At 45.4% G+C, this 20,245-nt stretch overlaps 1 protein-coding gene across 6 annotated transcripts in view; it reads right to left on the bottom strand.

Moving 5' to 3' along the window:
• The window catches only part of LOC141172085 (cell adhesion molecule CEACAM19-like), a 35,976-nt gene extending 26,383 nt beyond the window's left edge, over nt 1-9,593 (bottom strand). For all 6 annotated transcript variants that reach the window (XM_073655922.1, XM_073655923.1, XM_073655921.1 and 3 more), the window contains exon 1: nt 9,446-9,593. In XM_073655922.1, coding sequence (XP_073512023.1) covers nt 9,446-9,467 — 22 coding nt within the window. In that variant the 5' untranslated portion in view covers nt 9,468-9,593. The remainder of the gene's footprint in view (nt 1-9,445) is intronic.
• Nucleotides 9,594-20,245: the final 10,652 nt, after the last annotated feature.

The raw sequence follows: 20,245 nt of genomic DNA, 5'->3' as shown, positions 1-20,245 counted from the left end.
TGAATCAGATACTGGCAGCATTACTGCAACGTTTTTGAGGAAACAATTTTAGAAACAAGCAGAAGACCATGGACAAGACACCAGCGGGTTCTACATGCCCCGTTAAAGGGATTATCCAGGACTTTTACTATTTTTGTGGATAGGGCTAAGTACTTTCAGACATTTGCTAACTACCTACCGATTCTGCACGGGAACGATCTCTGCTGCCAATTCCCCTGCTTCATCTCACCGGTGGTCAACAAAGCAGCTTCTTCTCTTGCACTCTACTCTGTTGATGGTGCGTCACTGCAGACGTCATGCCGACTGACAGTGGGGAGCCGGCTGTCAATCAGCAAGACATCGGCAGTGACGGCCCGTCAACAGAGTACAGCGTGAGAGAAGAAGCTGCTCTGTCGACATGAAGTCAGCGGAAGAAGAATTGCTTGCAGGCGCAGTTTGTGACCGCTGAGACAGGCACCGGTCAGAACAGGCAGGTAGCTACAGTGGTGGCCAAAAGTATTGGCACCCCTGCAATTCTGTCAGATAATACTCAGTTTCTTCCTGAAAATGATTGCAAGATCACAAATTCTTCGGTATTATTATCTTCATTTAATTTGTCTTCAATGAAAAAACACAAAAAGAATTGTCCTAAAGCCAAACTGGATATAATTCCACACCAAACCTAAAAAAGGGGATGGACAAAAGTATTGGCACTGTTTGAAAAATCATGTGATGCTTCTCTAATTTGTGTAATTAACAGCACCTGTAACTTACCTGTGGCACCTAACAGGTGTTGGCAATAACTAAAGTTGACTCAACCTCTGTCCTGTGTCCTTGTGTGTACCACATTGAGCATGGAGAAAAGAAAGAAGACCAAAGAACTGTCTCAGGACTTGAGAAACCAAATTGTGAGGAAGCATGAGCAATCTCAAGGCTACAAGTCTATCTCCGAAGACCTGAATGTTCCTGTGTCTTCCGTGAGCAGTGTCATCAAGAAGTTTAAAGCCCATGGCACTGTGGCTAACCTCCCTAGATGTGGACGGAAAAGAAAAATTGACGAGAGATTTCAACGCAAGATTGTGCGGATGGTGGATAGAGAACCTCGACTAACATCCAAACAAGTTAAGCTGCCCTGCAGTCCGAGAGTACAACAGTGTCAACCCATACTATCCGTCGGTGTCTGAATGAAAAGGGACTGTATGGTAGGATACCCAGGAAGACCCCACTTCTTACCCCGAGACATAAAAAAGCCAGGCTGGAGTTTGCCAAAACTTACCTGAGAAAGCCTAGAACGTTTTGGAAGAATGTTCTCTGGTCAGATGAGACAAAAGTAGAGCTTTTTGGGAAAAAGCATCAACATAGAGTGTACAGGAAAAAAAAAGAGGCATTCAAAGAAAAGAACACGGTCCCTACAGTCAAACATGGCGGAGGTTCCCTGATGTTTTGGGGTTGCTTTGCTGCCTCTGGCACTGGACTGCTTGACCGTGTGCATGGCATTATGAAGTCTGAAGACTACCAACAAATTTTGCAGCATAATGTAGGGCCCAGTGTGAGAAAGCTGGGTCTCCCTCAGAGGTCATGGGTCTTCCAGCAGGTAATTACCCAAAACACACTTCCAAAAGTACTATAAAATGGTTTGAGAGAAAGCACTGGAGACTTCTAAGGTGGCCAGCAATGAGTCCAGACCTGAATCCCATAGAACACCTGTGGAGAGATCTCAAAATGGCAGTTTGGAGAAGGCACCCTTCAAATATCAGGGACCTGGAGCAGTTTGCCAAAGAAGAATGGTCTACAATTCCAGCAGAGCATTGTAAGAAACTCATTGATGGTTACCAGAAGCGGTTGTTCGCAGTTATTTTGGCTAAAGGTTGTGCAACCAAGTATTAGGCTGAGGGTGCCAATACTTTTGTCTGGCCCATTTTTGGAGTTTTGTGTGAAATGATTAATGATTTGATTTTTGCTTCATTCTCTTTTGTGTTTTTTCCCTGCAAGCAAATTAAATGAAGATAATAATACCAAAGAATTTGTGATTGCAATCATTTTCAGGAAGAAACTGAGTATTATCTGACAGAATTGCAGGGGTGCCAATACTTTTGGCCACGACTGTAGCAACTACCTGTAAGTTCTTAGCCAGGAGGATAGATATTCTTGTGACTGGCTTATTATTATGGTGGTCTGACTCCTTGGAAAACCACTGCTAAACATAAAAAAGGGGCCGAAGAGCTGCAGGGTGCGAAACTGAGCTGCTGCACCAGTCAGAGCTAGCCTGTATTGCTTTAAGAAAAAAAAATGAATATGGATCAGACCCTCCAAATGGATGAATTATCCAATCCAATTGTGAAATGATAGAACAGAAGCATGCAAGTTGTTTTAGACTAACCTATACTCAATTAGACAGTGCAGCTAGGTCAAAGTTACAGCTGCTTCCCTGAAAAGCAGAAACTCTGCAGATAAAGACTTGGAGGCAGAATGTGCGACGCTCACACTTTTTTTTAGCTAATCGTCTCTCTTTCTGGCACGTCGCTTTATATCAGTTGAGCCAAAGCTATTTCTGTACAAATCTCCAATGATGCACAATAGAGAACAAGGCTTGTTCCGTAAGATCTGCGACTACTAAATAAACAGGAAATAATGCAAATTATCTGATGCCTGTAATAACTTCTGTGGAGGCTGATCCAAGTACTTGGAACTGAACCAGCAAAACAATCTAACCTTACAAGGGATGTACGGGCACAATCAGCACCGAAAGCGAGCGTAAAGCAGTCTCTCTAATAGGACTTCATGGATCGGACTAAAGGACTTTGCACTGGGAAAGGACACAAACTTCTACTACACAGAGCCTGGATGCCAAAGTTTGTTGCAGTAAATGTGGAATACGGTGGTTTCAAAATCCGCGCTGCCCAATAGATCAAATATGCGATCACAGAAAAGGGTGAAGCATGAATGCGGTTTATGTCAACGCGTTTCAAGGTTTTCAAACCTCTTCATCAGGACTAAACCACCTATTTTATATCTTAACCTGGTGTACACATTCCTGTAGACTCAAAAGTCCAAGGAAATTTCTTTAGACTAGCAGCATGCTAGGAAGCTCCTTGAGCCTGCCAATAAGAACCACCATAGACATCAATACAACAAGACCAAAAAAAAGTCTGGCACTATGAAAACTTTCTAGGCACACCAGCTCCTCGTATTTATCCAGCTCTGATTTAATGAGGTCACTTAACCTACTAGGATCAGAATCGAGCGGTCCTCATGCTATACTGATGTTTTCTCATCTGGACGAAGCTTCAGGCTTATTTAAAAGGAACCAGATTCCCGAGGCCGACCAAACCGCCACCATGGATTTATTGCTATCTCTATACCCTTTCTAATAAACCCATTTTATTGCCTTGTTTACAAAATAACTGTTTTATAACTGCGGTTAATATTTGCTAATGATTGACTAGTCGTGGGGCGTTGTTTCCTACTCCCTGTATTTGGCTTTCAGGTGGGATTTCAGGATGAAGCGAAACCGCATTCTAACTTTTTCAGGTGAACTTAATGTGACCGTCTCTTAATGCTTCAGTACTTTTTGCGCAACTTGCTGTTCTCTAACAAGGAGCTTAATGGCAAAATTCACAACAAATGTTTGATCCATGAATCGGCCAATAACTTTCTGGGTTCAATTAGAATTTGGTATTAACCAGTCGTCCACATCATGCTGTTCACATTCTGACATCACGAGACCAAGAAAAGACCTAACAATTGATCAACAGTCCCTCGCAATTCTGAGGCTTCAGCAAGATGTTCTCAGATGGAAAGGTCAATGAGAGAGTGTCAGAGTCGTCAGCAGATTGCAATAAAGATACAGAGCACTCTTGGTTATATGTGCAATTGGTTAGATGCCGGTCATGGGGTTCCCCATGTGACCGCTATCCAAGGTTACAAAAAGGCTCTTTTAGACCTAATGGCAGGAACCTTCCCTTGAGAAAGCCAGGAATTTATCCACGCGAAACGCGCGTCGGGAAGAACACATTACCCTCTTCTCTAGCAGCCTGACAATCCCTTTGGGGTAAGAACTATCTGTTTAAACTATTTACATACTTATGTAATCGTTCTGTGAACCTTCCCATGGGGAAATATGACATATGATTGAGATGCTTAGTATCAGCACTGATTCGTTGTACCTGGTCAGCTAATATGGCTAACAGGTGTATCCCTTTAGCTCAACTCACCCTATATTCCTTTTTACACGAGGACTCCTATGGAAATGGACCTTGAGATGAACTGTGTGGCTGGCTATATATTCTGTTGATCCTAATCACATCTTTTAATTGTCTGCTATTTGTATTTTCTATCCGTTCTTGCATGTCGATTCTCTCAATAAAGATATTTTGCACTTTTATAGTGTAAAATTTCACCTCTCCTTACTTCAAAGATACAGAGAGACTGGAACAGTCACAGAAAGACAGAGAAGAGGACGTCTTTTGGCCACATCCCACACTGATGACTGCTTCATTGTGAACAATGCCCTTCGTAACCGGCTGATGAATGCCATACAACTCCAGGCACATTTAAGGGAGGTGAGAGCCACCCAAGTATCACGTCAGACCATTCAAAACCATTCACATTAGTGTAGTCTGCATGCTAGACGACCTGTAAGGATACCTGACCACACTACCAGGGCTAGGGAGAATCTACGCTGGATGAGGGACCAGTGGACCTCAGTGTTGTTCACTGATGAAAGTAGATTCACGCTGAGCAGAAATGAAGGCCACCAATGGTGTTGTTGACTTCAAGGAGAGCGCTATGCATCAGCAACTCTTGTCACCAGACGAGCCTTTGGTGGTGGTGGTGTTACAGTGTGGGCAGGTGTTTCTAGTCGATAAAGAACTGCCCTACACTTTGTGAGAAGCCCCTATTACTTGAATAACATCATTAATCCAGTCACTGTGCCGTAACATGAACAACATAGGCCTAATTTCATTTTCATGGACGACAATGCTCCATCTCATTGAGGTCGCATCATTAGGCAACGGCTGCTGGAGACTGGGGAACCTCAAATGGAGTGGCCTTCACTTTCTCCAGACCTGAATCCCACAGAAAACCTGAGTCGCCATGTAGAGGCTCATAACTCTGTACCCCAGAACCTCAATGACCTGCGGGCCGCCCTTCAAGAAGAGTGGGACGCCATGCCTCAGCAGACAATAACTCCACTTGTGAACAGCATGAGACATCGTTGTCACGCTGTAATGGATTCTCAAAGCCACATGACAAGTTATTGAGACATTGACATTTTTTGTTGGGGTATACCCACCACTGTTGTTGGCTTTTGTTTCAATAAATTGTTTGAGAAGAGGAAATCACTATTGCATGCTTCTACTTAAATGCCTTACCTTCATGATAAAATATCACTGTAGAGGGAACTTTTTACATTTTCCATAAATTTCGCCCAAAAGCTAAATATCCCTAACTTTTTGTGAGTAGTGTATAGAGACAAGGTATGGTTACTCTTTAATTTGCCATCACTAACAGACATTCTTTGCTTCTTTTTATTAACCAAAATGACTTAGTTTTCTTGGAAAGGTTTCTCAAGTTACCTGTGGTGAAAAGTATGAAGTAAAATATTAAGTGCAGGGCATGCATCCAAAACATACAGACTCTGGTCCATCCTTGCTCTCGTTTACAGACGGACTTCATTATTAAATTTTTGTTAAACCCCTTCGTAAAAGGCGGTGCTGGCTTCTTGCATAATGGCAAACAGTCACAATTAATCTGAGCACTAATCCGTGGGATCCCAAGAGGTTGTAGATTTCACCTCCATCTGGATGGTGAACTGACATCTACTGGTACACATTAAAGACCAAGGTGGAGTCAGTCTATCAAAATACCTGAAGATCCTCCAGTAATTACAGGGTGTGAGAGGGACTTAACCACAATCAAACAGTGGGATCTTGCTCAACTCACAGCTGGCATCATTGTAGCACTAGATCCTCCTCAACTATATAAATTACCATGAGGAATTTAGAAGTCTCCTGGAGCTCTCCACAAGGAGAGACTTTACCCCATAAACCCTCTGTCAGAGGCCTCTCACCCAGCCAAATCATAACTCATGCTTTGCACTGATGAAAGGCAAACACCCCGAAACACGTATCTGCAAATAGAGTTTCTGGTTTGATTTTTATCCTAAGTCATGCGACAAGGCTTGTTAAAGGGTCGATATTGACTTTTATGATTGCTAAAAGTTAGAGGTCTTGTCCTCTCTGCAGAGACCATTTGCATATCACTGGAAGGTATAATTATTCTTATATTTTCACTTACTCCCCAAATACCTTATTAGGTTATCAGCACTCCTACCATTGCTTTCATGTATAGCAACGGTCACTTTAAGCTCCCTGTCCAACTGCAAAGCATCAAAGTCCTCTATTTTCACCACGTATTGATACTGATTCAGATCGTTATCCCAATATCACTACACTCCCAGTGCAACAATGCAGTAACGTGCAGGGAATCTGGTGCCTAGACGCCGAACCCAAAAGTGGCCATATATTTTAATGAGGATTGCAAACCAAATAAAAGCCTCAAAGTACAGAGGTGTTACAAAACCCCATTTACACATGACAGAAAAAAACATGCAAAAAGGATTTTAGGGAATTCTGCACACTTTGCACATGGCCACGGATTTTGCACGAAAAAGCTGCACTGATTAACCCAAAGATTAATCCATGTGCAGAGCCTTTGATTTTTGCAGCTCTTTGGTGGAAAGGCCAATGCAGAATATCCTAAAATATATGCTTTGTCCCCTTCCGTCCATGGTACTGTAATACCTGCAGAATTTTGGTGCACATTTGTGTTTAAACCAGAGTTTATAAGAAAATGAGGCCTGAAGAACACAGAACGCTCACAAAGACCTGCAACAGCAGATAACAATTCCTCGCCCCAAGGACACAGGATGACGCCGCTATACTATATCTGTATAGCACATGCATAGGCGGCAAAGTGAGAGATAATAAACTATGCAGGAATCCCACACTGAGAAAGGACTCATTTATCGAGGCAAACTTCCTAGTAAAAAGCTGATGTGAGTTACTACAACCCACCGTGGAGCCAAGTGACCCTTTATACATAAACCTCGCTCGGTCTGTGGGTGTAATACACTATAGACTCACTCCAGGAGCGGACACAGACAGAAGGGGACCCTGTGCAAAAACAATATATGGGTCAGGAAACAAAGTGCCTGTAACAGTCCAAAGATGCAAAATATTTAAGGAAACCCAATAGCAAAAAAAAAAATAAGTTTTTATTTCGAAATGCCTGCAATGAAGAAAAAATATTTAAAATAAATCTATACCCTATTTTTCGGACCATAACACGCACTTTTTTCCCCAAAATTTGGGAGGTAAATGGGGGGTGCGTCTTATGGTCCGAAAGTAACTTACCGGTGGTGGTGGAGTGGGATCGCGGCGGCAGCAGAAGAGGAGGTGAGGCAGGCCGGTATCTGCCTGGGGGCCGAGGCCTTGCCGGGTACCAGTGTCTTGCTGTTAGCGTCTTCCGATGCGCGCGGCCATCTTTCTGAAGCTGTGATCTACAGAAAAAAGGCCACCGGAGCTGGTGCATGCGCTCTGCCACGCCGGTGGCCATTTTCCTGTAGATTACAGCTTCAGAAAGATGGCCGCGCGCACCGGAAGCCGCTCTGCCATGCCACTCACAGCAAGACACTGACCCCGGTACCAGGCCCCAGCCCAAGGCCCCCAGCACCTGGACACCAGTGCCAGGCAGTAAGCCCCCAGCGTCTGGCCACCAGTTCCAGGCATCAGGCCCCCAGCGCCAGCCACCAGGCCCCCAGCGCAAGCCACCAGCACCTGGCTTGGTCACCAATGCCAGGCACTACGCCCCCAGCCTCTGGCCACCAGTGCCAGGCGCCAAGCCCCCAGCCTCAGGCCACCAGTGCCAGGCACCAAAGCCCCCAGCCTCAGGCCACCAGTGCCAGGCACCAAAGCCCCCAGCCTCTGGCCACCAGTGCCACGCACCAAGCCCCCAGCCTCAGGCCACCAGTGCCAGGCACCCAGCGCCAGCGACCCAGGCCCAGGCCTGGCTTCCTGAAGGACCCTGCCTCCTGTGACTCTCGCTCCACCCCCCCAGGTAAGATACCTATTCAGACTATAAGACGGACCCCATCTTATAAAAAATATTTTTTTTCTATTTTCGATCCCAAAATTTGGGGTGCGTCTTATAGTCCAAAAAATATGGTACATTTTTGGCAAATGAGGGTCAGAGCAGCGCTGCAGTAAATCAGCGAGCTCAGCGGCTCTATGCGATTCGTGCTGTCTACTCGGGCAGAGCTGATCGCCTGCAGTGCTGTCAAAATTACGTCAGGGCTGCAGACACTGGGGGCAGCGGCGGAGAGGGTGAAGAAAGAACAGTATGTTTGTTTTTAAAACAAACTGAGTCAGGGATTAGGAAAACCCATTAACCGCACAGTATCAATGACACATAAGGTTCGCATTACAAGAACGGATTACGTCAGGGGGTTACAGACGGGAAAAAGGTGTTATTGGAAAACCCCTTGAATACTGATTTTTTTTTTCGTCTCACCTCCTAAAATATGTAATAAAAGGGTGATGAAAAACTCAAATAAACCTAAAAATAGTACAAAGAAAAACGACAGCTCGTCCCGCAAAGAAAGCGCAAATGGACAGAAAAATAAATAAATCACGGCGCTCGAAAGCCGGCGGCGAAAATATACAGGAAGCTTTACAAATATAACAAAATAAATAAGATAAATAAAATATATAAATCTAATAAATACATTAAAAGGAATAATATATTAAAATATATAAAGTAAATACACTATATAAACAAATAAAATAATAAAATGCAATACAAAGGAAGCAAATATCATATAAATTAATATAGTATATTATGTATATTTAATGTAAAATTAAATGCATAAAATGTAAATATTAAATATATTATATAAACAAGTCAAATTATATATCATATATAAATTAAATAATATATTACATATATGACGTACAATTAAATTAAATACATAAATGAAATAAATATAATAAATCTAATAAAAAAAGCAAAATATAAAATATGTAATTAAATATAATAAAACAAAATAAAAAATATATATATATTTCAAAATTGCTGCAAACAAACAGCGTGTAAATCGATATTTCCATCATTCGCTGATCTTATTGCTGAAAGCAGCAGGATTGGTGCATAATTGTGGTCAGACTACAACCCTCAGTATGTAGGATTTGTTGGGGGTTGTATTTGCTGCCTAGATTGTTTTTGTTTGCCTTTTATTAATTAAATGACTTCTGTAAATGGAGTAAAACAGTAAGTGACAGCCATGAGGCCTAGCACCACCGCCCATATGGGGTGTCCTGCAACTATCACCCCCACCATGGTCACACACAGCGGCGGCTGGGTGCGGTTGTTACATGATGGGGTATATAGGAGATATCATAGTTACCTGACAGGACAGAGACCCTCATGGCGGCAGTCTTCGTCCTCCCCGTCGTCCTAGGGCGGATACAGCGGAAGCTTTGCAGGAGGTTTTGCTATTACTTTCGTTTTCGGCGGCTGAGGTCACCATAGCAACAAAGATGGCGGCGCCCTTCTTCCTGTACTGAGCTCAGTGCTGCCAGGAAGGTGGCGGAGGACGGAGCTGAGCGCAGCTATAAGCTGCTGTGCTGCACCAGGACCGTCTGCATGACTATATACCTGCAGTATACAGCGGTGTCACCATGGGTGGCCATGTTTATGGCAGAACCTTTGTGTCCTCTATGGTGACATAATCAAATATGTCTATTTTTTAATTTTGCTATTTCTTTATTTTTTTTTTGTATTGAAGGGGACAAAGCAAAAGAAGGGGTGTGATTTTAATTTTTATGTTTTGTCTTTTTTTTTTTTTCTAACCCCTTCACCGCCTTGGGTTTTGCGTTTTCGTTTTTTTGCTCCCCGTCTTCCCAGAGCCATAACTTTTTTATTTTTCCGTCAATATGGCCGTGTGAGGGAGTTTTTTTTTGGGGGGGGGAAACAGGGAAAAAAATTCTAAGTGCGGTGAAATTGCAAAAAAAAAAAAAAGGCTTCTTCCCCTCATGCTTCAAACACACCAAAATCACACCCATCCTCGAAAAGCCCTCCCTTGACTCATTCTCTCTGACTAGCTATCGCCCCATATCACTTCTCCCATATGCCTCAAAACTACTCGAACAACATGTCCATCTTGAACTGTCCTCCCACCTCTCCTCCTGCTCCCTCTTTGACCGCCTACAATCTGGTTTCCGACCGCACCATTCTACTGAAACTGCCCTGACTAAAGTCACCAACGACCTACTAACCGCCAAATCAAAGCGACACTACTCTGTCCTCCTCCTGGACCTGTCATCTGCCTTCGACACGGTGGACCATTCCCTCTTACTACAGACTCTCTCATCTCTTGGCATCACAGACTTGGCCCTATCTTGGATCTCCTCATACCTAACAGACCTTGCATTCAGTGTCTCCCACTCACACACCACCTCCTCATCTCACCCCCTATCTGTTGGTGTCCCCCAAGGTTCAGTCCTAGGACCCCTACTCTTCTCCATCTACACCTTAGACTTTGGACAGCTCAGAGTCTCACAGCTTTCAGTATCACCTCTATGCTGATGACACACAGATCTACCTCTCTTGACCGGATATCTCCTCCCTACTAACCAGAATCCCACAATGTTTGTCCGCTATTTCATCCTTCTTCTCTGACAGATTCCTAAAACTTAACATGGACAGAACAGAATTGATCATCTTTCCGCCATCTCATTCAACCCCCCCAACTGACCTATCTTTCAACGTCAATGGCTGCCCACTCTCCCCAGTCCCTCAAGCTCGCTGCCTCGGGGCAACCCTGGACTCTGATCTCTCCTTTAAACCTCATATCCAAGCCCTTTCCACTTCCTGCCGACTCCAACTCAAAAATATCTCCTGGATCCGCACATTCATCAACCACGAATCTGCAAAAACCCTAGTGCAAGCCTTCATCATCTCCCGCCTCGACTACTGCAACCTCCTTCTCTGTGGCCTCCCTTCCAACACTCTCACACCCCTGCAATCTATCCTAAACTCTGCTGCCTGACTAATCCACCTGTCACCCTGCTATTCCCCGGCCTCTCCTCTCTGTCAATCTCTTCACTGGCTCCCCATTGCCCAGAGACTCCAGTTCAAAACCCTAACCATGACATACAAAGCCATCCACAACCTGTCTCCTCCATATATCTCTGACCTAGTCTCCCGGTACATACCTGCACGCAACCTCCAATCCTCACAAGATCTCCTCTACTCCCCTCTTATCTCCTCTTCCCACAATCGCATACAAGATGGCTCCCGTGCATCCTCCCTACTCTGGAACTCTCTACCCCAACACATCAGACTGTCGCTGACCGTGGAAACCTTCAAAAGGAACCTGAAGACCCACCTCTTCCGACAAACCTACAACCTGCAGTAACCACCGCTCCACGACCAGCTCTACCCTCACCTACTGCATCCTCACCCATCCCCTGTAGACTGTGAGCCCTCGTGGGCAGGGTCCTCGCTCCTCCTGTACCAGTCGCTGTCATGTTTTGTTCAAGATTATTGTAATTGATTTTGCTATGTATACCCCTTTTTCACATATAAAGCTCCAAGGAATAAATGGTGCTTTAATAATAATAATTGTATTTTTTTTTTACCATGTACACTAGGTGGTAAAACTGACCTGCCGTTATTATTCCCCAGGTCATTACGAGTTCGTAGACACCAAATATGTATAGGTTATTTTTTATTTAAGTGGTGTATTAAAAAAAAAAATGGCGCCATTTTCCGGCGCTCATAGCAGATCGGCTATGACAACCCATTGGCGCCCCGTGTCACATGATTGCAGGATTAGTGACGCGCTTCCGGTAAGCGCAAGTTAAATTCCGCTGTCAGAGTTTGACAGTGGCGTCTCACTAGTTAACAGCCGCAGGGTGGATCGCAATTCTACTCGCGGCTTTTAGGGCACATGACAGCTGATCAGATCAACTGTCATGTGCCGGAAAAGATGCGGATCAGCGCCGGAGCCTGCACAAAAGACCGGGAGGCAACCTATGACGTATATGTTATAGGTCGTAAAGGGATTAATAACCTTTTTTTTTTTCTTTCCTCATAGGGTATTTTAGCGATTAGGGTGCAGACAGATGGCCATAGTCCTCATGCGAGGATTACATCGCAGTGCAGGGACTGGCCGGCACCTCTCCTGGCCTCAGCGTGATGTATATGCAGCTTTCCCACTCAGTCAGGAGAATTGATGGTCATTCGGAGGATTGTGATGCAATTGTCACATGAGAAATACGGTCGCCTTTCAGCCCCCTTATGTTCAGCATTAGGGTTTGTGTGCACGACCATATTTTCAGTCCAAGTGCGATCCGACAAAACATCGGATCCCACTTGGACCAATGTTATTCTATGAGGCCGTAGACATGTCCGACAAGTCAGTCCGAGGAAAGAAATCACAGCATGCACGAGTTTGATCCGATTCAAATTGCACTTAGCCATGCAAGTCAATGAGTCTGTGGAAAATATCGGATTGCATTCGGATGACATCCGAGTGCAGTCCAATTTCCGCGAGCTCACAGAATGAAGAAGATGGAGAATTTTTTTTCCATCTTATCAAACTATGATCACACCCTGATCAAACTCTGTGAGTGTGATTTGCATAATCAACCCAATTCCTTCGGATGAGAGAATATACACCTGTGCGACCGTAGCCTTAAAAAGGCTGTCCACTACTTTTTCATTGATTACCTCAATATGTGATCAGCCAGGGTCCGACACCCAGCACCCCTCCCGATCAGCTGGTGTCATCGTCTGCGGACACACCGGCCGGAAATACTCACTTGCAGAGCTGCTCTGTCTTCTGATGGTGGCAGGGTACTAGACATCCGCCTCCTATTGATTTGAAGACACGAGAAGACAGCCTTCTCCGCAACTGAGTATTTCTGAACACCAATAAAAGGTGATCGGCTTGGGTGCCGGATCCCAGCCGATCAGACATTGATGACCTGTCCTAAGGATAGGTCATCAGTCAAATGTAGTGGACAACCTCTTTAATGAAAATCATGGCATCCTATAAAACCCACCGCACAGTAGGACCGAGATTGTAACGGCGGTGTCCTTCAGCAAGTCCCTGTCCATGGTAGTTAATCGACACCCTACTATCACGTTGATGGAACTGTGAGGGGTGATGGATGCGCTCCACCTACCCCAGGATTGTGCCGCTGTCAGAGATTGACAGTGCGATTTAAATGGCTAAACGGCAGCGAAAGGAGTTAGCTCCTGTAGCTACTGTTGGAGGCAGGTTCCCATTGTAAAACCTAGCCGGCACCTGCTGCTGAGCTCTGTAAACCCAAGAATATAGTCAATGGGGCTCTACTGCTTCAGCTTTCACCCGTTTGCTAACATATCCGTTTTTCATGTGAATTCCACTTCTCTATTCCTAAATCGTAACAGAGAAACTGAACGTAAAACTCCGGTGTGAACAGAGCCTTAGCCCTCATTCAGACATGTCTGAGTCAAGGTCAAGTACGAGTAGAGCACATATCCATTATAGTCTATGGGGGCTGATCACACGTGTTTTTTCAACGTGCAAATTGTGTGCTGTCCGTTCTTACATTGCAATGGGTAGAAACTTTGTAATTTATCTTTTTTTTATTAAAGGGAACCTGTCACCATTTTTTGGGGCTTATAAACCCTGCCGATGTCCTTAAAGATCATAAGAATAGGGTTCCTACAACCCCTTTACATCCCCAGATGTGCCAATGCAAACCTCAGAAAAGTGTTTTATACATGTCCCGCTCTGTATATAAATTGCGCAGTCTGGTCCGATGGGTGTCTAGATTGTGATCAGCACCGGCCCGGTCCCTTCAAACGCCGCCCCGGTAAGTAATTTCTGAGTTTTTAAAGTTTATTTCCCGTGGAAAAGTTCTTCCACTATGCACATATACTGTATGCTGTATATATTTTATTGCCTTATCTAGGCCATAATTTTAGTCATTCTATAGTACTCTTTTTTTCATATAGTTCTGCGTTATAATTCTGCAGCAAGCTATTGTCTCTGTTTTCACCTCTCAAGCCAGAGTATTCTTAGCCTAATTATTAAACTCTGTGTTTTGTCGCCACCTGGTGGCCAGTTTTTCAAACTACAGCTAGAAATAATGCTCAAAAATGAAGGGAACACTTGCACGTCACACTATAAAACTTCAGACGTATCAGTCTGTCCAGTTATGAAGAATAAAAGTTCCTGAATTAATTTCACCTGCTTTCATGCAAATGTATAAAACTCGAGCTTAGGAGGTGGAACAATGAGTGTTAAGGCAGTTGGCGTCCCTGGTGCTACACTTCACTGAGTCTCCTGTACACTATGTGCCAACTCTGCTACATCGTTGTGCCAAAGCCTGCTGCACCAGCACCACCTCTCCATGCTTTATAAGAACCCTCATCCAGATCCGAAGCTTTGAGGTTCCTCCTCGCCAGGTGAGACATAACTCAGCCTTTTTTACTCCAATAGAAACCATTAAAAAACCTAACTTTTAATAAGTATAATAAAACTTTATAGAAATGTACAAAACTGTCATAGATCTCCATGTACCATTAATATCTCAAAGAGAAGGGTGTAAATATGTCAGAGTATCTATGTAATTTTTTTATGTAGCTATTGTTATGGTTAGAGAACAGCCAATCAGCTGTGATGGGTATTCACTATTTACATTGATTTTTACATTTAAAAACTCACCACTTGCCTTGCCGACATGTTTCGCCGGAGCACCGTCTTTATCAGGGGAAAAGAATCTCTAAGAAATATTACTTCAGCTTAGACACCTTCTGTACCTTTGCTGTTCCATCAATGTCATTGCCGTGTCTCCCAAGGTTCGCATGACATTGTTATGCTATGTGAGTCCTGCAGCCAATCAGTGACTACTCTCTCTTTCTTCAAATGAACCTCAGATGTTCGGGAAAGGTGTGAGCACTGCAGCCCAATACCAGCCGCTGACTGTCCGCAGTGTTCACGTGGCAGAACAATGTCATATGAGCCTCGGACGGAAAACCCGTTGCTGGAACAATTCTGGTTCGTACCGGACACCAAGTGAGAGAGAGAATTTTTTTCCAGATCCAAAGTTTGTTTCCCCATTGCTTTCAATAGGGTTCAGGTTCAAGTTTGAGTACAGTTTTGGTTCTCTAACTGAACTTTGGACTAAAGTTTGGTCAGGTACCAGAACCCGAACCTAAACGGGTTCACTCATCTCTATCCACAATGTCTTGTACTGATGTATTGATATTTCCTTCACTGGAAAAACCACCCCATAGCATTATCCTCCTCCACCAGCTGTACAGCGTCACAATGCAGTCAGGGGGTAACGTTTTGGAATCACCAAGCCCAGACTCCTCCATCAGACACCAGATAGAGAACTGTGATTCGTTACTGCACAGAACACGTTTCCTCCAGCTTTACACCACTCCATCCGACGCTCGGCATTGTGCTTAGTGATGTATGGCTGCATGCTGCTGCTCAGTCATGAAGCTCCTGGCGGGGGCGCAGTGTTTGTGCTGATGTTATACCAGAGGAGGTCTGGACTCTGCAGTTATGGGGTCAGCAGAGCGGTGGTGACTTTTCTACCTTCTGCTCCTCCGCACTTGGAACCCCCAATCTGTAACATTACGGGGTCTCCACTTTGTGGTTGTTTTACTGTGGTTTCACTTTTTAATAATATCACTCATATTTCATTGTGGATTTTTTTGGAGGAAAAAAAGTCACACAATAACAATAATGGCAACTTATTACAGGCCGCGCTGGTATCAGTGAGCTCTTTCTTTGACAAATGTCAGTAAGGGCAGACGGCAGGGCGAGTCACCTGAGCCAATAACTTAATGAAAAACCTGAATTCAGAAATTGAGGGGCATCATAATAGTTTTGCCCATATTGAGCATTTTCCCTTCAAATATACAGGACCTTCTCTGCAGGCACATATTTCTCCATTACCAGCATGCATTCCTCATCTTTACTGCAGCCTGTCTTCCCTACAAGCATCCCTTCACTACAGATATGCCTTTCCTAAGGGCATACCTTCACTACAAATAGTCATCCCTACTGACATAACTTTCCTACTGGCATCCCTTTATACCATCTTACAGACAATACTGTACATACCCTTCAGGTACATCTTCCCCGCAGACCTTTACTGCATGTGAACCATTATTACAGGCCTACCTTCACTACAGGCCTACCTTCGCTACAGGCCTACCCTCGCTACAGGTCTGCCCTCGCTACAGGCCTGCCCTCGCTACAGGCCTGCCCTCGCTACAGGCCTACCCTCGCTACAGGCCTGTCCTTACTTCAGACCTACTCTCGCTACAGGCCTACCCTCGCTACAGGCCTATGTTCACTACAGGCCTACCCTCGCTACAGGCCTATGTTCACTACAGGCCTTCCCTCGCTACAGGCCTTCCCTTACTACAGGCATGCCCTCGCTACAGGCCTATGTTCACTACAGGCCTTCCCTCGCTACAGGCCTTCCCTCACTACAGGCATGCCCTCGCTACAGGCCTATGTTCACTACAGGCCTTCCCTCGCTACAGGCCTCCCCTCGCTACAGGCCTACGTTCCCTACAGGCCTTCCCTCGCTCCAGGACTACCCTCGCCACAGGCCTACGTTCACTACAGGTCTTCCCTCTCTACAGGCCTTCCCTCTCTACAGGCCTACCATCGCTACAGGCCTACGTTCACTACAGGCCTTCCCTCGCTACAGGCCTACATTCACTACAGGCCTTCCCTCGCTACAAGCCTACCCTCACTACAGGACTACCCTCGCTACAGGCCTACGTTCGCTACAGGCATGCCCTCGCTACAGGCCTACATTCACTACAGGCCTTCCCTCGCTACAGGCCTACCCTCGCTACAGGCCTAAGTTCACTAGAGGTATGCCCTCGCTACAGGCCTATGTTCGCTACAGGCATACGTTCACTACAGGCCTTCCCTCGCTACAGGCCTACCCTCTCTACAGGACTACCCTCGCTACAGGCCTAAGTTCACTACAGGCATGCCCTCGCTACAGGCCTACATCCGCTACAGGCCTACATTCACTACAGGCCTTCCCTCACTACAGGCCTACGTTCACTACAGGCCTTCCCTCTCTACAGGCCTACCCTCGCTACAGGCCTGAGTTCACTACAGGCATGCCCTCGCTACAGGCCTACATCCGCTACAGGTATACGTTCACTACAGGCCTTACCTCGCTACAGGCATGCACTCACTACAGGCCTACGTTCACTACAGGCCTGCCCTCGCTACAGGCCTATGTTCAATACAGGCCTTCCCTCTCTACAGGCCTTCCCTCTCTACAGGCATGCCCTCGCTACAGGCCTACCCTCGCTACAGGCCTACATTCACTACAGGCCTTCCCTCACTACAGGCCTACGTTCACTACAGGCCTTCCCTCGCTACAGGCCTTCCCTCGCTACAGGCCTACCCTCGCTACAGGCCTACCCTCGCTACAGGCCTAAGTTCACTACAGGCATGCCCTCGCTACAGGCCTACGTTCACTACAGGCCTGCCCTCACTACAGGCCTTCCCTCGCTACAGGCCTACATTCACTACAGGCCTGCCCTCACTACAGGCCTTCCCTCGCTACAGGCCTAAGTTTACTACAGGCATGCCCTCGCTACAGGCCTACCCTCGCTACAGGCCTACCCTCGCTACAGGTATGCCCTCGCTACAGGCCTACGTTCACTACAGGCATGCCCTCGCTACAGGCTTACATTCACTACAGGCATGCCCTCGCTACAGGCCTACGTTCACCATATGCACACTCACTGCATGCATACCCTCAATACATCCACACCCTCGCTACATGCATACCTTTACTACCAGCATACCCTCACTACAGGCTTAGGGGGAGGTAGGGGAGAGGAAGAAGGTTGGAGCTATTCACGCTGGTAGTACAGATGGATCCGTTGCTGTAATTAGAAACCAGTGGGTGCCGTACCTGCTGGTGATTGCAGCTGACAGAGTAAAAAACTATTGTAGTTTCCGGCACAACCGACTGGATAAAAAACTTTCTCTGTGTCACTTAAAAACATTAAAGCAGCACCTGGCACAAAACCTTGCGGTCCACCTACTTTACACTAGTCTCTCTTCAGTAAGAATACCACTAACAACACATATCGGTTATTTATCCAACTGCAAATCCACTGATGCACACACAGATTAAATACAATGTAAAATATTATTTATTATCTCTGTGTATGAAACTGTATGAAAGGCTTTACTATAACCCAGATATCTACGACAACTCATTCATCCAACAGTACTGTTACTGGGCATCAGATTTAGACTATGTAAATAGTTGTGTGGTTTGGCTACTATTTAGTTGTTACCTACCTCTGCTTCAGCACCAGGTTCTCCGTCCTTCTCCCCAAGCCGTCAGCTCTGTCTGCTCCTGTGCACATCAGTATACCATGGTTAACCAGACTCCAACTCTGAAGTCATGCTCTCAGGCCTATAGGCCGGTGCAGGCAACATTACGACGTCTGAGTATTCAGGTAGCTGGCATCCACGCCACTGCTATTCACTGCTTCCCTATCATCCTGTACTATATCGCTAGGCTCTACATACACCACCCTACTATGCTGTGGTGCCTCGTGATAAACTCAGCTCTGCTACGTTGCAGGGCTCTGCTACATCTCTACAGTGATTCTTCAAACATACCCAGCTCTGCTGTATTGCTGGGCTCTGTTACATCTCCACAGTGAGATTTTTTAGGCATACCCAGCTCTGCTATATTGCTGGGCTCTGCTACATCTCCACAGTGATTCTTCAGACAAACCCAGCTCTGCTATATTGCTGAGCTCTGCTACATCTCCACAGTGATTTGTTATGTTCTGCAACTTAGAACTAAGGAATAGGAGGGAAAAGCTGTCCCTGCACTGAGACTCAGTTTGACCCTACGCTGGGGTGGGTGCCCTATTCCTTATGAATAGCCCCACCGAAACTCCTGGACTGAACTCAAACAAAGACCTGTAAGAAGGGGAAAGGGGTCCCTAAAAGATCTAAGGACTGGAAGCAAAAGCAGGAGACCTCCTAACAGAAAAGTTAGTTGCAGAAATGAAGATTAAAGGGAACAAAACTGGTGGAACAAGAAGTCCCAGGATAACAATTGTCCAAAGCACAAAGAACGAAACAAGGCTACTTAGCCAGAGCACAAGCATAACAACAGTGATGTCCAGCGGGGAATGGAAGCCAGGTGCTGAGTAATAAAGGGTGCAGAGATCACGTGACCAAGAAACCCAGCACCAGAGGAAAAGACTAGAAGCCAGCAAACCACAACAAGATGGCAGATGGTAAAACAAAATAGATTCTAACAGTACCTCCTCTTTAAAGGGGGTTCCTTCGGATCCTCTAGGCTGAGCCTTACCATTAAATCTCCTGTGAAAAGCCTTAATTAGCTTTGAGGCCGAAACGACCTCGGCCTTCACCCAGGAATTATCCTCGGGGCCGAAACCTCTCCAGGACACAAGATACTGTAATCTTCCTCTATGCCACCTGGAATCCAAAATGCGAGAAATCTCAAATTCACCATCCTCATCAACAGTAGGAACAGTAGGCTTCGTCTGCTTATCAGGCGTGTTCGCCTTCTTAAGTAACAACACATGAAACACAGAATTAATCCACCAGGACGAGGGAATGCCCAACCTCACTGCTGCCGAGTTGACAATCTGAACCACTTTGAAAGGACTCACAAATTTAGGCCCCAGTTTTTTAGAAGGAATTTTCAAACGAAGATTCCTAGAGGACAACCAAACCATATCCCCAACAGCCAATAAGGTCTCCTTTCTTTTTTTGTCAAAATACCTTTTTGATCTCCTGTTAGCCTCTTTAAGGTTCAGGCGTACACTGGTCCAAACCCTCTCCAAATCACCAGAAAAATTGTCCTCCTCCGGTACAGCAGCCCCAACTTTGGAAAATGGACCAAAAGATGGATACCTGCCAGTACAACAAAAAAAGGGAGAACAACCAGCCAAGGAAGAAGTATAATTATTAAGGGCTAACTCCGCAAGTGGTAGAAATTCTGACCACATTTCCTGATTGTCTGCCACACAACATCTCAAAAACTGCTCGACATCCTGGTTCTTCCTTTCAGTCTGTCCATTGGACTCTGGATGATACCCCGACGAGAATGACAAATTAATTTTCAATCTGTCACAAAAAGCATGCCAAAAGAGA

Source organism: Phyllobates terribilis, unplaced genomic scaffold (assembly GCF_046119375.1).
Source record: "Phyllobates terribilis strain yellow unplaced genomic scaffold, ASM4611937v1 Scaffold_12__6_contigs__length_324123572, whole genome shotgun sequence".
In the NCBI taxonomy this organism is placed as follows: domain Eukaryota; kingdom Metazoa; phylum Chordata; class Amphibia; order Anura; family Dendrobatidae; genus Phyllobates; species Phyllobates terribilis.
The sequence above is the reverse complement of the archived record's forward strand: the minus strand, read 5'-3'. Positions and strand labels throughout refer to the sequence as shown.